Consider the following 23307-nt stretch of genomic DNA (forward strand, 5'->3'; position numbering starts at 1 on the left):
CAACAAGTGCAGGTCCTCGTCTAGGCTAAATACAGCAGTCCTCTGATCGTTGGCTGGCTGAAGTTCGCGATGCAACTAAAGGGGGGTCAAGAAAATTCTGGAACTATATAAGCTGGCTGGGTAAAGCGAATCACAGAAAGCAGGAACAGATTCATGATGCCGAGGGAAATTGTTTAGAGGGAGATGACGCTGTGAACTACATTGGTTCAGTTATAGCTGAGTCATTTAGGAAAGACGACAGGGTAATTGCCCCAAATGAGGGAGCAACACAGGATAGCACAATAGAAAACAGCTTAGAACTGACCAATCGTAACTGGAAAAAGGTGGAAGCAATTGTTCCAAAATGCACGTCCGCAGGGATAGACGAAATTCCAATCAACTTAATTAATGAACTTGGCCCAAGAAGCAAGGAAACGCTGATAAAAGCATTGGAGGCAGTCATAACAAATAAGCAAATTCCGCATAGCTGGAAAGAGGGTAAAATGAATCTGATTTATAAAGGGAAAGGCGATAAGACGAACATAAAATCCTTCCGATCAATTACGATAACATCAGTTATATATAGGCTGGCAATGCAGGCGGCGAAATTAAAAATGCAGTCATGGGTAGAAAGTAATAAAATACTCAGGGAACTTCAGAACGGGTTCAGAAGTGGTAGGCGCTTAGATGATAGCCTGTTCGTGCTTACCCAGTGCATAGAAATGGCTAAGGCAGAAAATAGACCTCTGTATTTAGCCTTCCTGGACATCAGCAGTGCATACGACAACATGAACAGGGAACTCCTGTGAAACATATTAAAAGATGAAGGTATCGGTCATGAGCTAACTGATTTTCTACAGGAAATATATCGAGAAAATAAATTTGAAATAACATGGGAAGGAATTAAGAGTACGACAACTGTTGAGGTACATAAAGGATTAAGGTAAGGTTGTCCTCTATCGCCACTGCTGTACATGCTTTATATAAGTATGGAAAGAAGGCTACAAGGAAGCAATCTAGGGTATAATCTGTAGTACAGATTAGGCAGAAAGGTTGTTGAGCAATGACTACCGGGTTTAATGTATGCGGACGGTATTGTACTGCTAGCAGATAGCCAGGAAGATTTGCAAACTATGGTTAATTAGTGTGCAGACGAAGGAGACAGTCTAGGTTTCAGTTTTAGTGCAGCTAAGTCTGGTGGGATGTTTTGCAATGATACAACTGATCAGGAGCTTACAATACAAGGCCATGAAATACACCGAGTGGCTGAATACAAATATCTCGGGGTATGGATAAACAAAGGGCAGAGGTACACGGAAAAGCACGAAAGTCTCTCATAGCAAAAGGGCGAAGAGATGCCAGGATAATGAAACATAGGGCATTGTGGGGGTACAACAGGTATGTCTTACTGAGAGGCATTTAGAAGGGAGTAATGGTGCTGGGGCTTACTTTCGGGAATGCGATCCTGTGCTTAAGGGCAGAAGTTTAGTCGAGACTAGAAGTAAATCAGAGAGCTGTTGGAAGATTAGCACTAGGTACCCACAGGAAAACCACAAACGAAGCAGTACAGGGGGATATGGGCTGGGCATCGTTCGAAGCACGGGAAGCTCAGAGTAAAATCCATACGAAAAATGCCTGAGGAAATTCAACAATAACAGGTGGGCAGCTAAGGTATTTAGATACCTATACAGAGAGAGCGCTGACTCACAATGGTGGAAAAGAACTAGGAAGCTAACCAGTAAGTATGCCAGACATGAGGACGGAGAAAGACAGAGCATTAAACGACAGGTAAAAAAACACGGAAGGTAAAAAGAGGGTAAATTCAATGGAAAAGAAGCATAGTGTTGAACTATATCAATACTGGCAGAGTTTTATGATAACTCAAGAGGCAATGCCCTACTCTTTGAAGCTAGGTCAGGATGCCTTAGAACGTGGAGTTATAAAAAGAAATTTAACAAAGAAGAAGGCACATGTATACTGTGTGTGGTAAATCCGTAGAAACAATAAAACACCTCATACTAAAATGTGATGGTATCCATCCTGATGTTGATGCGGGCACAGTAACGCTTCCTGAGGCCCTAGGGTTCAGAGATAACAATAGTCATGTAATATGCGGTGGAAATTAGCAAAAAGTGATTGGAGGATTGGTTGCTCAAAAGCAGAGAGGTGACACAAGGTTAAAAGTGTAGGAAGACATATTTAAAGAAAATGGCGAATTTTAATAACTTACAACACAGTTAAACAAAAATAAAAAGCTGAGCATGGTGGCAACTGCCATCCCCACGTTTCAAAGGGGGCGCTCCTACCTTTCCTCCATCCATCCAGCAGCTCTGCTTTCGCTTACAAAATCTGTGCTTCGTAGCCGAAAGCAGTTTCTGCTTCATTCTACAAAATGCAGGCAAGTACCGACGTTTAAATACATCTCAAACAACTTAGACTACAATATGCTCCCCTGTGAGCGATGTTTGCTCTCAATTAGACGAGTAGTTCGTGGACAGGAATTTTTTAATGTCCACCGGCCAAATATGGAAGACACTGTGTATATATATATATATATATATATATATATATATATATATATATATGTGTGTGTGTGTGTGTGTGTGTGTGTGTGTGTGTGTGTGTGTGTGTGTGTGTGTGTGTGTGTGCGCGCGCGCGCGTGCGTGCGTGCGCGTGTGTGTATGTGTACTGCATAGTGAGGAGGTAAAATGAGGTTTGCATGCTGAAAACATGAGGCAAATTGGATGAAAAAGCTTTAGAATGATTTTCCATGAAGTTTGAAAATAAGCCCTAAAACAAAAAAGCAAAACATGGTCACTTTTGGTCAAAATAATAAAACACTTCACGGGTTAAGGGGCACGAAAATGTCGAGACGTAACGCAGATATGAACACTTCAGCTGGCACGCTGGCTAACGCGCAGGGAGGCAGTTAACACACAGAAGTTGCGCGCATCCTTTAACTTCACTTGCCACGAAACCGATCAGTTGACGTAGCACACATAAACTTTAGGCGCAAGCACTACGTAACAGCAAACATTTAGTTTCAAATTTTCGGTCGTATAGATAATGTCTTATTACACACCTGAACAGGCGTCATTTTTTCAAATTGAAGTTCTTGAACTGCCTTTCGGACCTCATCGCGTATCTTCAACGACGCCCATGATGAATCAACGATTTCAGACATTATAATAAATGGCACTATAACCTTTCTATAAATCTCTACTCGACGTTTAACACTGCATTGCAATGCGTACCAACCTACGCCAAAAGCACACTCACACGCCGGAACATAACACATAACACACAAGGCAGACACGAGAGGCTTCGGACGCACCACTGACTGGCCATACACTGGCTTCAATTAACTTCTTTACTGACTGAGTGTTAAGCCATAGTAAGCCAAGTCCAGCTGGCTATCGTGCGGCTACAGCGTTACTACTGTGTCCTGTGTGTTGGTTTCGGCAAAATCGTCGGTTTCGACTGTGACTCTTCCACTTTGCACTTTCACCTTAGTTTTGAGTGTCTCCGCGTCGCTGGACATCGAAGCTCATTCGTGCGTACGTGAGTGGTACTTCGAAGGTATGTTTATGGGTCACTTTGTTGCAAGTAATTGTCTTGAAGTAATTGCTGGCCTTAAGAATGTTTCAGACGATCGACGCATTGGCCGCGCGGGTTTTCATTTAACTTCCTGCATTGCATTTCTCCATTTCAGTGAGGAAGTACCATGGCCCCTAATATGAGAACTGATGTTATTTTGCTGGAAGGAATGGCATGCCCGGTTTGTGTTGAGATAATCAACAAGAAGTTGGTGAATCTGAGCGGTGTTGAAACTGTTCACGTAAGTTTAATTATTTTGTAGTGTGTACAATTCACGTATCTCGGCATATTTACTTATAGAAAATGAATAACATTCGGTATTGGCGTCTATTTGAAATTTAAGATTATGATTCTAATGAATGTATCACTTGCATTCCACAATGTGCAAGTCGCATGAATGTGCCTTTTTGTGTATATTGCATCCTAAATGTACAGTTTATTACGCACCTTAGCCGATGTATGCATATTCACTCAGTTGGAAAACTTTATCAATTTTATAGTCATTTAGGTGAAGCCAGCGAGCTCACGCAGCTTGCCCGTGAGATCACAACAGCGCAGTAGTGTGCCGATCGAGGTAGTAGTGGTTTCAGATTCCCGTTTGTAATGTGAAGCGGGCTGCGTTGTTCTCGCTTGCCTGTCGTCTTCGCGGAAGCACATAAGCCGCGCTACGATCTGATATAACCGCTCTTTGCAGGTGGATCTGGAAGAAAATGAAGCTGTTGTCAAGTATGATCCAAGCGAGGTAACTCTGCGTGAAATCACCCGAGCAGTAATAGAGAGTGGCTTCAATGCACGCACCAAGAACTCGTGTCCAAGCCTTGAAGATATCACACTGCTCATTGGTGGCATGATGTGCAACGAGTGTGTTGGCAAAGTAACGGCAAGTGTTGCCCAAATCAAGGGAGTCTGCCGTGTTGACGTTTCCTTGGATAAGGGCAGAGCCAATGTTACGTTTGAAACAACTCAAACGGACCCTCTTGCTATTAAGTCTACCGTAAACAACCTTGGTTTTGTTGTGACTCTGCCTGAAAGTATTCAGCCATCATCTGTCACTCTTTCTGTTGAGGGTGTTGCCTGCAGCCTGTGTGTTATTTCAGTTGAAAGAGTACTTTTTGCAAAACCAGGAGTGAAGTCAGTTTCTGTGTCACTTGAAGAGCAGAGGGTGCTAGTTGACTTCTGCAGCTATGAGGTGAGAGCATATGACTTGTGTCGAGCTGTCTGCAATGCAGGGTATTCAGCAACAATCATCAGTGAGCAAGGACCCCCAGACCTTGTTTCGGCATTATTCAGCGTCACAGGCATGACTTGCATGTCTTGTGTTACCTCTCTAGAAGGTATGTTGTCTCGAACTGAAGGAGTTGAAGGTGTCAAGGTGTCTCTTCAAGAAGGTACTGCTGCTGTTGTCTACATCTCATCAATATTGACACGCCAAAAAATTGTGGAAATTATCAGTGATTCTGGCTATGGCTGCGAGATCAAGGAACAGACTCAAAAAGGCTCCATAGCATCAGAGGACACGCCACTTCTTGAAAAACAGCTTAGCAAAGCTGCATCATGCCTATTTGTTTCTTCTTTAGACACTGGTAAGTGCACTTGCAGCTCAGCACTCTTTCATATGCTGCATTCCTTTTTGCAAACATTTCCTCACTAGCCAAGTGTTATAGGTTTAATTCCACGCTGATTATCATAACAGATAACTTGAAATGGTGCAACACACAGGATGTGGTGAAGAGTACGTAAATACTACTCCATGCTTTCATCTCTTATTACTGTGCCGTCTGCTTGTACAAGTTTTCTCTTCTGCTGATACTTTTTCCAGTCAGCCATATCTTCATGGTCTGCATAATTAATGTTGTGGTGGTAATGTCGCAAGGGAAACATAGCACACTAATTTGCAATAAAGTAAGAACACATTTTGTGCCACCATATGTGCTCATCCCCTGCAGCTCAGTTAGGCCATCACTTTTAATGTCACCTTCAGTCTCCCTATGATGTGAAAATACTAACAATATAACATGGCATGAAAACAGAGATTATGTGGCCATTGCACAATGGGTGCTATATTTCCAACAACTATAGGTTCCATCTTAGAAGCTGGAAAGTGGGTGAAATGCACGTCAAAAGTTTTAACCTGTCATTGCTTTGTGATTGTACCCCCCTCTTCTGGCCATCTTTATGAGCTCGTTAGCTCTGTACTAGCTAGCTGCAAAGCTACCGCGCATCTTGAATGGACCCATTCAAGAATATTTCATCAGAATGAAGGAATTGAAAACTTCCCCTCCTTATTCAGTATGTTTAATGAGCAACTTCAGTGATAGTTCTAAGTGTGTAAACATGAACAAAATTCATATCGTACATTCTTCTGAACACTTTTGTAAATGACACTGTTGAGAGGTGTGTAGCTTTCCTTAAAAAAAATTTTTTGAAATCTGCATGCATACCAACAATTTGTGCCCTTGAATGAATTATTTATACTGGCTACCCTATGCTTGCTGCTCGTAATGTCGTGGCTTGAGCAGCAGTGCTGGTGTTGATATCTTTGAGATATGTCTTAAGCAACATGTACAGGACTGCGATTGCAATGCATGACTGTGTTCCAATTTACTAGCTGGCTTGAAGGTTTCAGAAGCAGTGTGAACTTTACAAAGGAGTCTTCTTTTATTTATGTTATTTACTTTTTTGACACTGCACCAAGTATCTTGTAGAATTTGTTGTAGTTAATAAGTTGTCCCAAGATTTTGCTTTTAGCACTGCTGTTCCGAATGCATGGCTTCTTTTATGTCGCCACTAACAGCATGAGAGGCAGCTCTCTGGGCTGCCCAGTACATATTCAGTTTCTGCGGGGGTTTCGCTAACTTAAAATTATGTGTGTATTTTGGTATGGATTGCGTTGTCTTATCATGTCAAAAAGCACTCGGTGATCTAAATCAGTCAAATCATTGACATGGTAAGAAATTGCCAGAGCTGCTCTTTAACTTCACCAATGCACAATGATGCTGCTCTCAATTACTAATCTCTCATAATGGATTGGGAGCTTTAAATGTAAGACACTGTAAGGCAAACCTGCATCACCTTTAACAGACTTGGGGGGAGGGTAGCTGGCACTGCCCCTCGGATGCACGTATATTGTCATTCTCCATTCGATTGCACAATTCATTGTACTAGTAACTGTTTCATTGCTGAAGAAGAATGTGTAAATGGCTCTGCCAGCTAATCTGCTTGGTGTTTTTGTGCTTATACTTAGTTTGCAGAGCCATTGGCTGTGTTTTGCTTAGTGCCATGTTTAGGTGCAGTCCTTGCTTTTGCTAGAACGGAAACTTGATTTTCTATCTGCAAGAAACAGTGGTACCAACTGTCGTTCCACACCCCACAGCAGAGTGTGCGAGTGGAATGACATCATGGCTTAGCTTTGCAATCTTTGTTTATAAGTGTGTCACTTTAACAGTGCTTTGCAAGTTCGCCAGAATGTTTTTGTTTATTTCTATTTCATCTGTTTTTATTATATTTTCCTTTAGGTTCAAGTGAAGCAATGTATTCATCAGTGGAGAATAGGTTGCAGTTGGCACCAACATCAAAAATCTCGTCAGGTTCTGTGCATGGAAAAGAAGTGCCTTTGCAGAAATGCTATCTTCATGTTAGAGGCATGACGTGTGCCTCCTGTGTATCAGCCGTTGAGAAAAATCTTCTAAAGCTGAATGGTATGTTTAGTAGGTAACTTAGATTTTGTTTTGTATTCTTAAATAGTACACAGCTGTTGTTTACAGTGGTTTCAGAAAGTGTAGTGTCTATTGAACATCCTTCATTGGAAACATTTTTTATATGTTGTACCGCATAATGTAACCTTGAACAGTGTAGATTACTTATAGTGTGCGGTGTAAATTGAGTAGCAGTAGTAAGGTACAAACTGATATTTTACTATTGCTTTTCTTCAAAGTTTTCTGGCTGTTATATTCGGTTATATTGTGTCTTTTCAGCTAAAGAGGGAGCTCAGCACCTTTGTAATTTTGCTGCTGAGGCAAAGTTCTGGGGCCCTATTCCCAGCCACTGCAGCACATTTAGGTTAATGCACAATGCTATAATGCCATGTACAGTCAAATGAATCCGCAATAAAATGACCTGTGTAATGAATTCCTATCTTTCTTTTGTATTGTAAACACCTCTACAATAAAGACCACTATTAATTTTTCTGTGCAATGAAGGAATTTAGGCATCCTCAACAGCTGATTTATTGCTTTACAACAAATGCCACATAGTGGCACCACAACTGCCCTCCACAGATGCCACTAAACTGTAGTTGACACTAATGCTAGCAACACACTTGACAGGCATGACAGTGACACTGAGTGTTCCAGTCCTGCTACACAGCTACAGGAATAGCCCAACTTGTGTTGCTTGTTGTAGTGCAGCAGTGGGTTTGACAGTCCATAAATATGCCATGGCTAACAATGCCATGACAATCTACTTGGAGCTGATGACCGAAGCCTTCAAGGATGGAAAGGTTAATGAAGGTAGCAGGGATGAAGAGCCTGCAGACGAACAAATTTTGACGAAAAGAGAGGCAACAGCTGCATTCAATGCCCAGCAGCTTTACCTTTGTTGCATCCAGGTTTTGCTGCAGAGCATGCCGGGAACTACGATGCCATAATGTCGACTACAGTTGGTTCATGATGCTGTAGATTGGTAGAGAATAAGGTGGCATATCTGCTTTGCTTTTGAAAGGTATAGTATGCTTTTCTGTTTAAGGCAGTTGCAGCAAACTTTGAGCCCGATTTTAATGCTTCTTGCAGAAGATCATGCTAGTGGGAAGCACTGACCCAGATGACCTTGAAGTTATTGAAAGGTTTTTGTTTTTCATAGATATCTTGTGCAATTTAAGACATTCTATTCGCTTTATGCATAGTTTATGATTGTGAACAGGGGTCCAGTGTAAGTGATCAAAGCAAAATTTCATCATCTTAATCTTGCTTTTCATTCATAATTAAATTTTCTTGAAGTATAAGTCTGCCTAATTCTGAACATCAATGTGATGTTCCAAAGTGCTGTACTGTTTTCTTTTTGTGTTTTTCTACATCTTAGGTGTAGCCCAGGCACTTGTCAGTCTTCTGTCAGAAAGAGCAGAAGTGAAGTATGACCCAGAAAAAGTTTCACCTATGCAGCTTTCACAAGTGACAACAGATCTTGGTTACGATGCATCGATCATAGAAACAGCAGAGCTTCAACCAGGAGAAATTGATCTTGCAGTGAGTGTGCAGGTTGAATCTGGGTGTTCATCTTTGCATGTGCTTGTGTGCATATGTGTTTTGTTTTGTGTATGCACAGTGGGGAAACACCTGCTTAAATGTAAAAGCTGCGATCAGTACAGACAGGAACTAAGTGCCAGAAGCTGTTGACTTGTGAGCATGAGCATGTACCTATATAATGAGTGATCACTAGAGCAAAGCTCACTTTCCATGAGATCTTGAAAGGATACGAGTATTTGTGAGCTGCAGGTGAGGTAAAATTAAGGTGCTATGGTAGTAGTAGTTGGTGCCTCATGTGTGAACTGCAGTAAAGCTTATTTTAATTACTTGTCTTTCAGTACAAATAAGAAAATCGTAAACCATAATTACTTTATACACAGTACTTGTGACAGCATGCAAATATAAAATGCACATTATAGTCCCATTCAGTTACATAAAATTCAAAATTTAAGCCATAAAAGTTGCGTTTCACACATGTGCAGAAAACCAATGGTAACACTTAAGGCATATCCCAAACATAGAAAGCAAAGTTCATTGCAGTAGGTGGCTTTACGCATTACCCACTTCTGATATTGCATGTGGGAAGTGTCTTGGCAGCAAGATCAGGTGTTGCCAGCACATTCGCTGATACTATTGGCACTTCCTGCATTGGGGCCAGTAGCGGGGTACTAAATAAGCTGGGTATTAATCCTGCATACTGCACCAATGTCTGTGTTTACCTAGTTTTTGGACTGAGGCTCTTTGATGGACTTGTATGGTCCCTTTGAGCTTGAGGTCTGGCAACTAGACATCTCTGTAGAAAAGGTTTGACAGGTTGCAGACTTCATGATGTTTGTTGAAGTCTTTGATCTAACACAATATTATTTTTTGAAGTTCTGAAGACTTTCTTGATTATGTGGTTGAGGTGTCAGCTTGCTCAGACTTAGAGGAATCTTATCTTGGTTCTTAAACCATGAGCAGCTCTGCAGGGCTATACCCATTCTTCAAGAGAGCCAACTTGAAAGGCAGAAGTGTCAGGCCTCGTCTTTAGCCTCTGCAATCTTGAAGTTAAATCATCATGGCTCTTCGAAATTAAGGTGGGAACTAATTGTTTATGATCCATCTTCAGCTTGAACAGCTTGCTGACATGATAATCATAGAGCATTTAGCATCACCCGCCGTGGTTGCTCAGTGGCTATGGTGTTGGGCTGCTGAGCACGAGGTCGCGGGATCGAATCCCGGCCACGGCGGCCGCATTTCGATGGGGGCGAAATGCGAAAACACCCGTGTGCTTAGATTTAGGTGCACGTTAAAGAACCCCAGGTGGTCAAAATTTCCGGAGTCCTCCACTACGGCGTGCCTCATAATCAGAAAGTGGTTTTGGCACGTAAAACCCCAGATATTATTATTATTAGCATTTAGCATGCCTAGACCAAGGCAAGGGCATCTTTCTTGATTTGCATGTAACGTTTCACTGTCTCTGAGAGCATCCTTGAGGCCGAAGTCATGTCTTCAAATGTTCCATTTGTTCGCTTGTGCCAAATTAATGCACTGAATTCGAAGAAGGAAGCATCTGCTGTGATGACTGTCTCTCTCGACAGATCATAAACAAAGATTGGGGGAGATGAGAGCACTGTCTTCCATGTGTAGAAAGCCTGCTGTTGTGGAGTATCCCATGCAAATTCTTGCTTTTTTGATAACAGGAAAGTAAGAGCTTGCTGGACTTCCGAGACATTGGAAATGAATCTGGTGAAGTATGCTGCATTCTGAGAGTTCTCTGCAGCTCGATCTTGTTTCTAGGGCTCTCCATTTTCAAAATGGCATGAGCTTTCTTTTCATCAGGTCTTATTTCATCTTGGCCCAGCCATCGAGCCTTGAAGGTGAGGTGTTGAACTTGAAACAAGCATTTGCTTCCATTCAATGTCACTCCAGCCTTGTCTAGTAGCTGAAGCACATTTCTGAGTGTCTCATTCCGACCCCAGATAAGGATGTTGTCCATGTGATGAACAACTCTGTTGGTCCCGTGGTATACATAGGACATTTTTTCTGTAAGTTTGCAGGAGCAGATGCAATTTAGAAAGGTAACTTGTTCAAGCAGAAGTGCCCAAAGGGGAGTCAAATGTGGTCAGCTTTTTGAAATCTTTACCAAGTGGAATTTGTAAAAACCCGGAGTTCGCATCTAGTTTGGAGAACACTTTAGGCCCATGAAGAAGTATCGGAGATTGTGCTCCACGGATGGGATAGCATGCCATTCTCTCTGGATGTGGTGATTAAGCTCTGTGAAGTCCATGCAGATTCTCACATTTCTGGAAGGTTTTGTGATGACTACCATAGGTGCACACCACTCCATCAGCTCATCAACAGTTGATGTCGTCCAGATTTTTTGCATCCTTTGTAGTTGCAAGTCTGTCTTCTCATGTAAGGAAATTGGAATGTGCCTCGGAGAGTCGAGCATGAATGGTTCTGCTCCGGTCTGCAGTCATATCCAGAGTTTTTTGTGCAGTTAAGTCCCTGAAACAACGTTGGGAGCTCCTCTTTTGATAACACCTTACCTTAGTAGTGGCATTCACAAATGCCTGTCAACATCTGGAGCTCTCTAATGGCTGGCTTCCCAAGCAAAGAAGTGCAGACATCTTCTGAAACATACGCATCCTTAGCTGCTGTATGGTCATTGAGCTGGAGCTCTGGTATTCCTGTGGCTGGAAGAAAGAAAAAGAAAACAAGGAGCAGCAAGGAGGTTAACCAGAAGGGCATCTGGTTGGCTACTCAGCATGAGGGAAAATAAATGAGGGATTGAAAGAAAGGAAGAAAAGGCAAGCAGAGAGAGTTCATACACGCAGTAGCAGACGCAGGGTATCTTAAGCATATTCTCAGGCCCGTTCATTTCAAGAAAGCTATTAGAGCATGTGTAGCATTCTGTGTTGATGATCAGTGAGGCCGTGCACCCAGAATCATTGCTTCTGTAAAGGTTCAACTGTCCGGTCAACTGAGTGCACTCCAAAGAGATTGGTGTTGGATGTCAAAGCAGGTACAGTGGCAGAGGGGCTGCTTAATGTCCTCTTTACAGTTGCATTGATTGCATATGGGGGAGCCAGCCTTATCAATGAGGAGGAAGTGCAAATTTGTGAAGGCTACTCCCAGTCGTACGTGACACAGCAGGGTAATATTGCACCAGGAGATGGCTGAATGTAATTGCAGCTACGGTGATGGATAAAGCATTAAGAAACAAGACATCACACCAGCTCTGAAGAGCTGGCATGGTGTCTCAAACAGTCTGGTAGAGCTTCTTAGCTGTGCCTGCTCTTGATAATGGAATAATTTCTATGGGGGGAAATGCGAAAACGCCCGTGTACTTAGATTTAGGTGCACATTAAAGAACCCCAGGTGTTTGAAATTTCCGGAGCCCTCCACTATGGCGTGCCTCATAATCAGAAAGTGGTTTTGGCACGTAAAATCCTGTAGTTTAATTAATAATGGAATAAGCATGGTCTGTGCATTGTCATGGGCATTTTGGGCAGCTTCATCAGTTAGATCATAGCCAAAAAATACCACAATGAACGAGGCAGCTACTGAAAAATATGTCCTTTCTTCAACAGCAGAATGGCAGATTTCTATTATGCTTGAATCAAGTTCTCATAATTTCTATGGCACAATGCTGCTTGCAAGCTTTGAAGGGCATTTTGAATAGCAAAACACTGCCCATTTATATGGTGATGCCTGCTCGATATATCCAACAGTGGCATGAAGGGTGGTTATATATGTCACAGTCATACACGATGTTTGCAATTTGGCTATCATGAGATGGGCTAGAAGAATGACAGTGGCTGTGGAACTGGTATGAAAGGCCTAACTTTCTCAAGTAAATATTGGCAGGGTCCGCATGCACTTTGTGCGGAAGTGGTAGTGTCTTTGAGGCATATATGAGGCTTCTGCATGTACCAGAAGGGAGATGGTGCTTAGGGTAATTAGTGAGGCACGATGGTTCTTGATAATGTAGCTGTAAGTCTCTCCACTGGCAAGTAATCAAGATGGTGATCAGATATTCGGGCACAAATGTGGATTGTGCATGTCAGTAGCTATGTAACTAGCTATGTAAAAAAGAAGCTTCCCATCTGGACCATGTAGATAACAAGGAGGAGTTGAAAGAGAAGGCTTGTTCTTAAACATTTTGAATGGTTGTTTTGAAGGGCTGTTTTGTGGGCACTACTGTCATTTTTGAAGGTTAGTGACTGAGCCTTGAGCTAAGACTGTTCCCTCCCTTGTTCCAACTTTGCTGCTCCAAGGAATTTTGGGTCTGCAATGACTAGTTGATTTAAACAGAATTGAAGCACTATGACACGCACATGGAAGCATAGTGGCCCGTTTTTAGACAGATCCTGTAGACTTTCAAGCATGCTGGACAGAGAGTACGAGGGTGGCACTCTTGACGATACCAGCAGTATGGTTTCAGAACACTGTTCTTCCTGAAGGATGAAGGTGGTGTGGTTTCACTGTGTGAGAAACCGTCATTCTTGTCCTGTTTCGAAGTATGCCAACTGGTTTGTCTCTGTTGGGCAACAGATTCAACTTTGTTCACATACGACACTTCATTACTTCATCGTGGAGCTTGGCCTCTTGCTGGCAGGTGCTTTTGATCTGGCAGATGGACTCAAGGTCCTTTTAAATGCAGTGACAAGATCCTCGATGCATTGACATGTGCATCGAGCTATAGCCTGGCTGATAGTTTATCTCTGCCTTTTATGTTTGTCTTTGATGCCAACCACAAGGCAGTCGCACCTGAACTCTTCTTGGAGTGTGGCCAACTTGCTGTCTTTCGAAACCTTGTGAAGCATGGAAACAAAATGTAAAGCCAACTTAGCGTCTTGATGTACTCTGGTGTTAAACCTGACTCATTAGACGATTACATTGCATCATGGGCTAAAGTATTTGTCAAAATTTTCTATGGCTGCATCAAATTTCTTGTAGTTCTTTTCAGAGAGATTAAATCTGGCATAGATCTCCTCGGCTTGCTTGCCCCCTGATGTAGAGTAGTGCATCAACTTGATGTTTTTTGGGTTTTGTGCTGTGTCCTGAAGAGGTAAGCATTCAAACCTCTGTGTTCACTGCGGCCACTCATTGGGCGATGAATAATTGATGCCATCTGGCTGCTGAATCATGAATGATGCCATGTTCCTGAGGTGCTAGGTAGTGATGCCAGTTGAATTTTGAGACTTAGTTACATAGTGCAGCTCACTGGCATTTCCTTACTAATGTGGTTCTTCATATGGAGGACACCAAGAGCCAATATTCACTGGTTGCACCTATTCTTCTGACACCATATTGTAGATAGGCAGAAGGAGTGGCACCTTTAATTGAGTCTCTCAGTTCTATCCAAAGAACTCACTCACGCACAGTCACATCACCAACTATGTGCTCTCGTATGAAACAGACCACAATGTTTCACTAGGTGTCAGCACCTACTAGTTCTTAGAGAAAGAAGTCATAAGGGAAAGGCAGGGAGGTTAAGCAGACTGAGCCCGGTAGGCTACCCTGCACTGGGGAAGGGGGAAAGGGGATTGAAAGAGAAGGAGGAGAGAAGTTTACGCTTTGCACTGTTACACACACAAGTGTTCACTGCTGAGTCAGTCGCAGGTGGTCATACAGACTGCTGCATTTCAAGAAACGCACCAGCGCCTTTGTTGCCTGCTAGTTCTTAACTTTATAACAGCTAGTAATAGTCTGGTCTGTGTTAGAGAACAAAGGCATGGTGGCTAGCACTTGTTCACCATTTATAAAAAAACAAAGTAATTCAACTGTCTGCTTTCTCTTAACTTTGTTTAATGACTACACTTTCACCTCTACCTAAATCACTTCTGTTTTAATTCCAGATCAAAGGCATGACATGTGCTTCTTGTGTTTCCTCCATTGAATCTAACCTCTTGAAGCGACCAGGTGTGACAAAAGCATCAGTCAGCCTTGCCATGCAAAGGGGCCATTTTGTGTATGACAGTGAACTTATTGGTCCACGGAGACTTATCCAAGCTATAGAGGTCAGTATAATGGCAAAAAAGCTTTCCAATGCAGCATATTTTTCTGATGCAGAAGCATCAAATGGTCCATTGAGTGAAAAAGCTGGCATCTGTTGTTCGGACAAGCGAAAATGGCGCCTAAATACCCATTGGCTGCAACACCATGTTATGATTTTCTATTGAGAAGAGCGTGTAAAAAGGAACACCTGCTGCTGTGATAAGGTGCCAGGTGTTGCATGAGGGGAGAGGGCATCGTCGTGATGCCCCATCGCTCTCACTCTTGCTCTTGGAAGCCTGTGTTATCCCCATGTTCCTTCTCCGTGCAAGATCTCGCCTGCTTTCTAATTGCGCCTTGGTAAGGCCAAATCAAAACGCGCCGAGCTAATGCCTCCTAGGTAGTAGGCCTGTGCACCCTGCTTTAAGGCATCACGCTACTTGGACTGAAATTTCCATTGCCAAGTCCGGCGTGATGAAAGCAGTGATGGCAAAATCACCTTGGGTTACTCAGGAGCGTCCCCATTAGATTCTGTGGCAGTCAGGCGAGGTAGCGTGACGTCACAGATCAAAGCGCACTGCCCATGTGTTAACTAGGAGGCATTGGCCAAGTGTCTCAATGCACCTGCTTGCCCTTGAGGAGTTCATAACTGGCAGGACCGCTCAGCGGCGTTCAGTTGGACATTAATGCATTCACATTCACAACTCATAAGTGCTTAGCTGTCCTCGGATTTTTTTTTCTTTTTCTTTTATAGATTTCGGATCTCCTTCATTTGTAAGATGCAGCGCAAAGATTCCAGAGTGTTTGTTGGCAGTTGTATTGAAGGATATTTTTCATGGTTACTACTATAACACTATGCGGCTCACATGAATCATGTTCATACTCTAAAAATGAAAGTAAAGTAAACCAACAAGCCTTGCCATAACTTTTGTCTCATTCGTTATAATTATCTTGTAGTAATTTGCAGGAGTTCGTTTGCTTAAACTGTTAATTCTCAATAACTCAAATATTGTGCAAACCTGTCTTGTGCCCTTTATCATCTTGTGATGTTTACTGCCTTTTCCCACAAAGGTAATAGAGTTGTAGCTTATTACAACATAACTGAATGAATTGGACATTTGTTTTCATCATTATTTCACAGCTGTCATGGACTTTTTTAGCAACGAAAAAGGATGCTGCCATCCTGTACTCTTAATACAGAATTAACTTGATTATAACTGCCGAAGTGGTGTGTTTAGGCAAGTTTGCCAGCAACAATAAAAAAAAATGCATAGGCATGTGTCTTTGCACAAGGGCATTAAGTCTGTGTGCCTGCACATTGCAAGTACATAGATAGTGCTTCTAACAGCAGCCAAAAGCACCCTGCTGTAATAATGTAACATAGCGTAAACTAAACTTTGTGGCATTTTTTAAACATTTTGCTTGGCCAAATACACACACGCACACACACACACATACACACACACACACACACACACACACACGCACACACGCACACACACACACACACACACACACACACGTGCACGCACACATTTAAGTACAGTATGATTGACGTCTATTTCATGTAATCATTCAGGAGCTGGGGTTTGAAGCATCTCCTGCACCTGTCAACAAGCTCGGTGTAGACCATCTCACCCATGTTGCTGAAATTAGAAAGTGAGTAGGATTGTTCTTTTTATCTTAGTTATTCCATTTTATCGTTTACGTGCTGAAATGAAAGTTATGTTTGAAAGAACCATGTAGATGAATGTTGTAGTGGGGGTTCCATTTTATTATTTAAAAAAAAAACTTAGCAGAGAATGTGACAGTTTTGTTAATAATCAAACTAAGACATGACAACTTGTCTGCTGGAGCAGTTGTGCAGTGTGAGTGCTTGCAGTTTAAAAAAAAAAGATCAAGGAAGCTGTGTCACAGTTCTGTTTCTTTCAAAATTAAAATCCAAGCAAAAAGGAAAAAAACAAAAAACAAAAATTGTTGCTGCTCATAGTAGGGTAGCATGGCAGGTGCAGCTATATCTCTTTCACCATAACTTTGATAACAGGGAATACTCTGAAGACTTTTCATAGGCCAAAGTAAGCTGGTTGTTTGTTAAGGTATATTGTAGATTTTTTTTATTAAAGGTCGAGCTTGTAAAGCACAATTATTTTTGCCATGTACTATTTCTAACACAATATTTTTCTTTCTGACAGTATTGTTTGACATAACTGTATTCACATTTTGCGCAATTTATGTTTTCAATTTGATGAGCTTGTAAATGTTTGTAACTGCTTAGCATGCTAACTATTAAGAGAAAACTCAAGTGGGTATGAATAAACTTATCAAAGTTGATCCATATGCGGATCATGTTATTAGTGGGGGAAAAAAAAAGCACAGAGGCAAGAAACACAACATAAGTGCTGACTGTCAACAACTCTAAATATGTTGTCAAGATAGGCCTGGTTGATCTTAAAGGGGCTCTGTGACGTCATTTCAACCACCAAGTATTGTGCCAGAACATTTTCCATGTATGGTCCCAAGGTGAATGCAAAAAAAAAAAAAAAAGGAAATCGATTACAAATTTAGTTTCAAAAAATTCAATTTACAAATGCAAAATAAAAGCAGGCAAAAAAAGGTCAATCAAGTGTCGATGCTAAATAATACAAGGTCGACGTACATAGTAGTTCAAATAATTCGATAATTAAGTGTTCATTATATCTCTCTATCCTCTCTCATTTTCATGTTCATTATTCACTCATTTTGTATCTTATTCATATTGTATTTCGCGCACAATTACGTCGACCTTGTCTTCTTAAGCGTTGACACTTGGTTGACCCTTTCTTGTTTTGACCAAGAGGCCAGATGGGCCAATCCCGGAGGTAGTGCTGTCTATGGTGTAGTGTGGTTACTTTTCGACTAAATTTGTGCTCACCATAGTAGTACTGTTCATTTTACCTACTCTACGACTGTTTCTCGCTTCTTGTGGGCACCGGCAAAGCCGCCTTTGACACACTATTACCTTGTGCGAGCCCTGCTTAGTCTAAGTGAACTCAAAACCCAAAAGTGAAGATTATTTACAACCATCGGTCAGTGTAGCTTTTAAAATTAAAATCGGTGGCTTTGCCTCAACATGTCTATATCTGTGGCAGTGCACTATTTACAGGAGTATAATGCAATGCAATCAATTTTTTACTATATTGGCTCTAAATACACCCATACCATTCATTTTACCTACTCTGCGACTAATTCTCGTTTTTTGTTTCATTGAGACTTACATTTTGATACCTTTTGTGACTTGCTATAACGCCCTGGAAGTGTGAAAGGGCTTTTTTTTTTTCTGAAAGTGGTTCCAAGATATTCAGACCCCAGATATGCCAAACCGCTTTGAAGTCAGCAAAGAAGACTTTGTCTTCAAAATGCAGGCATACCCTTTTGCATTTCACTCAACCAGTGATGACTTATCATTCACTCAAAATGCAACTTACATTCATGATGTCTCATTGTGGCTTTCCCACAACTCACAGCTGCGCTTTTTGACGGCATTGTTACCATGATAGCAATAGCCACGTGCACTGTACATAATGTTAACAGAAGCCTCCTTCATCACATGTGACATGAGAAGGAATGACTTTCTCTGGTTTGGTGGTGGAATGCAAGATTCTCAGAATAAGTGAGCCACTGTGCATTTTCCCATGCTAAGACACACATTTTGAAGAGCCTGAATCACCACCAAGCCCAATGCAACACTAGGTGAAATGCACGCTTTATGTAAATCATTGGATAGCATGCATACTGTCAGTTGTAGACTTATTTAATTTTTATTGCATAGAGCTGAGATCTTTTTGCAGCTCTAAGAAGTCTAAGATACAATTTTACTTTTTAAGTTGTGACTATATGTGCTTCATAAACATGTGCAGCTTGGTCTTCTTGCCAAACAACTCATAACGAACTGTATAAGACGTGTCACGTGCCTTATGCCTTACATACGCTGCGGAAAATCATGGGTGTTGAGCACTGCAGTTATCATGGAAACTCATTTCTGGAACAAATTAGAATATTAAGTGGTCTGATCTCAGTGCTTTCACTGGTTCTGATACATCATGAAGTCTTATAATAAGCAAGCTCAGAATAAAAACAACATGCATAGTTCGTGTAGTAGAGTCCCTTTAATTAATTCTTTTTTGCTGAATAAAAGCCGCATGTTGACTAGTTTTTTCCTGAAGCGCTAATAGCACAAGGACGTAGACTAGAAAATAGAGACACACACAGACGCTAACTTCCAACCACAATTTATTTCCGATACTGACGCCACTTTTATATCCTCACTTTTTCTCTCTATTTTTTTCACAAGCACATGTCTACTGACAAGGTAACAGAGCAAATGATAGTACAGCTCACTTGCAGACTAGGCAAAAACTATTATGTTTAATGCATGCGCAGGAATTCCAACTCTTTCTTTCATAGGGACATGGATTATTGGCTAACACAAGCATCGCCAAACTCTTCAATGCGAGCACTTCCAATGATGAGGCGAGTTATTTAGCATTTGTTTCTCCCGATAATAACTGTATCTTTCAAATCGTATTTGCGTTAAACATAATAGTTTTTGCCGAGTCTGCAAGTGAGTTTTACTATCATTTGCTCTGTTACCTTGTCAGTAGACACGTGCTTATGAAAAAAAAAAACACAGAGAAAAAAAGTGAGGGTATAAAAGTGGCGTCCGTCCTGGAAATAAATTGTGGTTGGAAGTTAGCGCCTGTACATGTCTCTGTTTTCTATTGTACGTCCTTGTGCTATTTGCGTAACAACAACAACAAAAAAAAAGGCAAACTGTTACACAAACAAGCCCAAATATTTACACTGTTGTATAGTGTTGCTGGTATTGTAAAACATTGTGTGTGATTTGTTTGCTTTCAGGTGGCGCCGTGCCTTTTTAATTTCTCTTATTTGTGGCATTCCTACCATGGTCGTTATGGTTTACTTCATGGCCTTTGCCAGCATGGACAGTCATTGCTGCCTTATTCCAGGGCTATCCTTGGAAAATCTTCTTCTATTTGTTTTTGCATCACCAGTTCAGGTATTCCTATCATGTTGGTTGTCATTATGTGGCATAATTTTATTTTAAATGGGCTGTCTGCAACTTTCTACCTAAGAAGCAGATTCATCACACATGAGTATTGCACATGCATGCATTAATTCAGGTGCCTAATACAATTGGCACATGAAGTAGCAGCCCCATTTCTTATGTGACATCAGAGTTATTTGTGTTTTTATGCTAGGGGGTGGGTTGTGTTGTGGTGGGTTGCGAGTTGGCATGGTGGAAACATTGGTAAAAGCAAAAGACTCAGCATTGAATGAAATTTCCTCGCTGACTTCCTAAAATGAGTATTGTAACAAGTGGCTGAGGTACTAGTCAATTTTTTATAATTAAAGAGAAAGTGCTTGCCCTGCATTTGAAAGCAAGTGAAAGCCTGGAAACTTATGTAGACTTTTCTAGGGCAGAAAAAGATTGGGCTCAAAGCAGAAAAAATGAAGGCAGGACATAATGGTCTAACCTGGTTTTTAGAACGACAGAAAGCTGAGCTAGTTGGTAAGGATTCATTATGCAAAAAGGTGAGGCACGCAGACAGGACACAAGAGAAGAGAAGTGGACAACACGCATGCCGACTATCAACTGAAGGGAGCACTGAGGCGAAAAGAAGAAAGAAGACACAAAACTCATCTGCACAAGCTCACCTAATGGAACATAAAAGGTCGTTAACCGGTGGATCGCCTTCCAATCTTTCCCTACATTGCCAAGATTGTAACTGCACGCCAGAGTTAGATGAATGCGCGATATTGTACAGGCACAAGAATGAAGATACGCGTCTTATGGTAGAGGCATGGCATATCTATAATGGTGGAAGTGCGTGCGTGAGTCAGCCTTCGATTACATAAGGTAGGAATTAAGGGCCTTAACAGCTATCTCGACCCGCCGTGGTTGCTCAGTGGCTATGGTGTTGGGCTGCTGAGCACGAGGTCGCGGGATCGAATCCCGGCCACGGCGGCCGCATTTCGATGGGGGCGAAATGCGAAAACACCCGTGTACTTAGATTTGGGTGCACGTTAAAGAACCCCAGGTGGTCAAAATTTCCGGAGTCCTCCACTACGGCGCGCCTCATAATCAGAAAGTGGTTTTGGCACACAAAACCCTATAAATTAATTATTAACAGCTATCTCTCACGTAGACCGGCACATGTACCCGACTGAGATGTGGTGATACCTTTCCAGAGCTTGCGCAGATGAGTTTTGTCTTCTTTCTTCTTTTCGCCTCAGTGCTCCCTTTCTTTTTTTCTTTATTGATTTATTTAAGACAATGAACAGATTGTCTTAGTGGACACGGCTAAAGGCAAACATTTGCCTGATTAGGCCGTGCTACCCGTACATTGGCAGCAAAATGGCAGCGGCAGGCTTTCAGGAGAGCACACATGAAATTAAAGTAGTACACATTTTCCAACGCTTGAGTACACAATTCGCGTAAGAAGAAAGAAAAAAAGGTTAAAGTTTACACAGTTTTCTAATCACTTGAAGCACAACCACAACAAGAAAAAAAAAAACGTACAAAATTTTCCATACCTGTAGCTGAAAGGTTAAAGTTTACACAGTTTTGTAAAAACAACAACAACAAGAAAAAGAAAAACGTACGAAATTTTCTATACCTGTAGTTGAACATTTCTATTAGTCTTCGGATAGTAACAATTCTTTTACCGTTTTCTTAAAGCTTTGCTTTGAAATTCCAGAATTTAGCAGGTCCAATACCAAGGTGTAGTCGTTTAGAAGGTTAGGAAGTTGAACTGCTAATTTTTGATCTCTGTATTTTGGTCTGCAACGTGGTTTTCCTATCAGAGTTTTTCTGAGGTTATAGCTTGTCATTCTGCCATGGTATTTACTTTGGAAGGAACATTTGTCTTCCCAGAATTGCCGTGAAATTTAGAGGAATAATTTGTAAGTGTGAAGTTTTGATGCTGTTAATATTTTATATTTGTTATAGTATGGTTTAGTGGTATCAGTACGTTCTAAGTTACCTATCGCGCGCAGTGCACGGTTTTGGAGTGTTTGAATTGATCTTAAGTTAGTTTGTGTAGTGTTTGACCAAACTAAATAACAATAAGTTAATCGAGAATGTATAAGCGCGTTGTAAATATTGCGCTTCACATTTATCGGTAGCAAATATCACAACCTGTTTAGCACACCGACAGCACGAGCAATATTTTTTCTAAGAACATCTACGTGCGGTGACAAGGACATATTTTCATGGAATATAATTCCTAAAAATCTGGCTGTTGGTGCCTGTTCGAGGTTGACCTTCTGAAATTGGAGTGTTAGCTGAGGGTGGATTATTGTTCCTTTTGATTTAAACACTAGATACTTAGCTTTAGTTATGTTTAATTGGAGTTTATTCGCATTTAGCCACAAGCTTAGTTGCTGTAACCAGATGTTAGCTTGCTCAAAAAAATTTCCTATTTCCCTTCCTGAGAAGAACACGTTAGTGTCATCCGCGTATAATATAATATTGGAACAGCCTTGAATATTTACATTATCATTAATATAGAGTAAAAATAAAACAGGCCCCAAGACGGATCCTTGCGGCACGCCATACTTAATGTACTGAATTTCGGAACTAACTCCATTTATTGTTGTGTACTGTGTTCTAGAGGTGAGATAGCTTTTTATTAAGAATAATGCGACACCACGAATTCCATAAAGAGGTAGCTTTTTCAAAAGGACATCATGTTGCATGCAATCGAAGGCCTTCCTAATATCTAGAAAGATGCCTAGAGTTAACATTCGGTTTTCTATGTTGTCAAGGATTTGTTCTTTTATTTCAAGTAAAGCGGTTTATGGAGATTTAGTCTTACAGAAACCGTATTGCTCCTGAGCTATTATTTTATACATGTTTAGAAACTCACAAAGTCTTTTATTAATTACATGCTCAGCAATTTTCGCGAAGACAGAAAGAACGGATATTGGCCTGTAGTTATTCATGTCGTTAACTGGGCCACTTTTATGAATGACAGTCACCCGGGCTAGCTTCATCTTATCTGGGAACACACCGTTAGAAAGAATTAAGTTACAGATATGTGCAAGAGGCGTGCTTACAATTTCACTGACAGCTTTCAACGGCTTCACTTTTATGTCTTCTTCACCTGAAGCATAACTGTCTTTCAACGATAAGATTATGGTCTGTATCTCGTGCTGCTCAGTAGGCACCAAGAACACTATAGAAGAACATCGATTTAATATATATTCCGTGCAAGAGACCGGTGTATCATTTTGTGAGGACGCACCAGCATCAATAAAATGAGAATTGAAAGTATTTGAAACCTCAATATCTGACAATTCACTATGCTGAAATTCAACTTTTTTTGCGATAGCGCCTTTGTTAATTACTTCATTGATCGCTTTCCACATGAGATTTGAATTTCCCATGATAGCAAAAAACTTGTTCGCGTAATATTCTTGTTTAGGGCGTTTAATATCTGAATTTAAT

The 23307-nt window shown here is 41.2% G+C and overlaps 2 protein-coding genes across 4 annotated transcripts in view; one reads left to right on the forward strand and one right to left on the reverse strand.

Moving 5' to 3' along the window:
- The window catches only part of LOC142586225 (ATP-dependent RNA helicase DDX55), a 35114-nt gene extending 31796 nt beyond the window's left edge, over nt 1-3318 (reverse strand). The window contains exon 1 of one of the 2 annotated variants that reach the window (XM_075697477.1): nt 3062-3318. In XM_075697477.1, coding sequence (XP_075553592.1) covers nt 3062-3277 — 216 coding nt within the window. In that variant the 5' untranslated portion in view covers nt 3278-3318. The remainder of the gene's footprint in view (nt 1-3061) is intronic. The other variant, XM_075697486.1, reaches the window with a different exon arrangement.
- Nucleotides 3307-23307, forward strand: part of LOC142586201 (copper-transporting ATPase 2-like) — a 118957-nt gene continuing 98956 nt past the window's right edge. For both annotated transcript variants that reach the window (XM_075697455.1, XM_075697459.1), the window contains exons 1-8: nt 3307-3558; nt 3692-3817; nt 4271-5159; nt 7092-7274; nt 8653-8816; nt 14663-14824; nt 16378-16457; nt 19695-19854. In XM_075697455.1, coding sequence (XP_075553570.1) covers nt 3704-3817; nt 4271-5159; nt 7092-7274; nt 8653-8816; nt 14663-14824; nt 16378-16457; nt 19695-19854 — 1752 coding nt within the window. In that variant the 5' untranslated portion in view covers nt 3307-3558; nt 3692-3703. The remainder of the gene's footprint in view (nt 3559-3691; nt 3818-4270; nt 5160-7091; nt 7275-8652; nt 8817-14662; nt 14825-16377; nt 16458-19694; nt 19855-23307) is intronic.

The sequence above is a fragment of the Dermacentor variabilis genome, chromosome 1, assembly GCF_050947875.1.
Source record: "Dermacentor variabilis isolate Ectoservices chromosome 1, ASM5094787v1, whole genome shotgun sequence".
In the NCBI taxonomy this organism is placed as follows: domain Eukaryota; kingdom Metazoa; phylum Arthropoda; class Arachnida; order Ixodida; family Ixodidae; genus Dermacentor; species Dermacentor variabilis.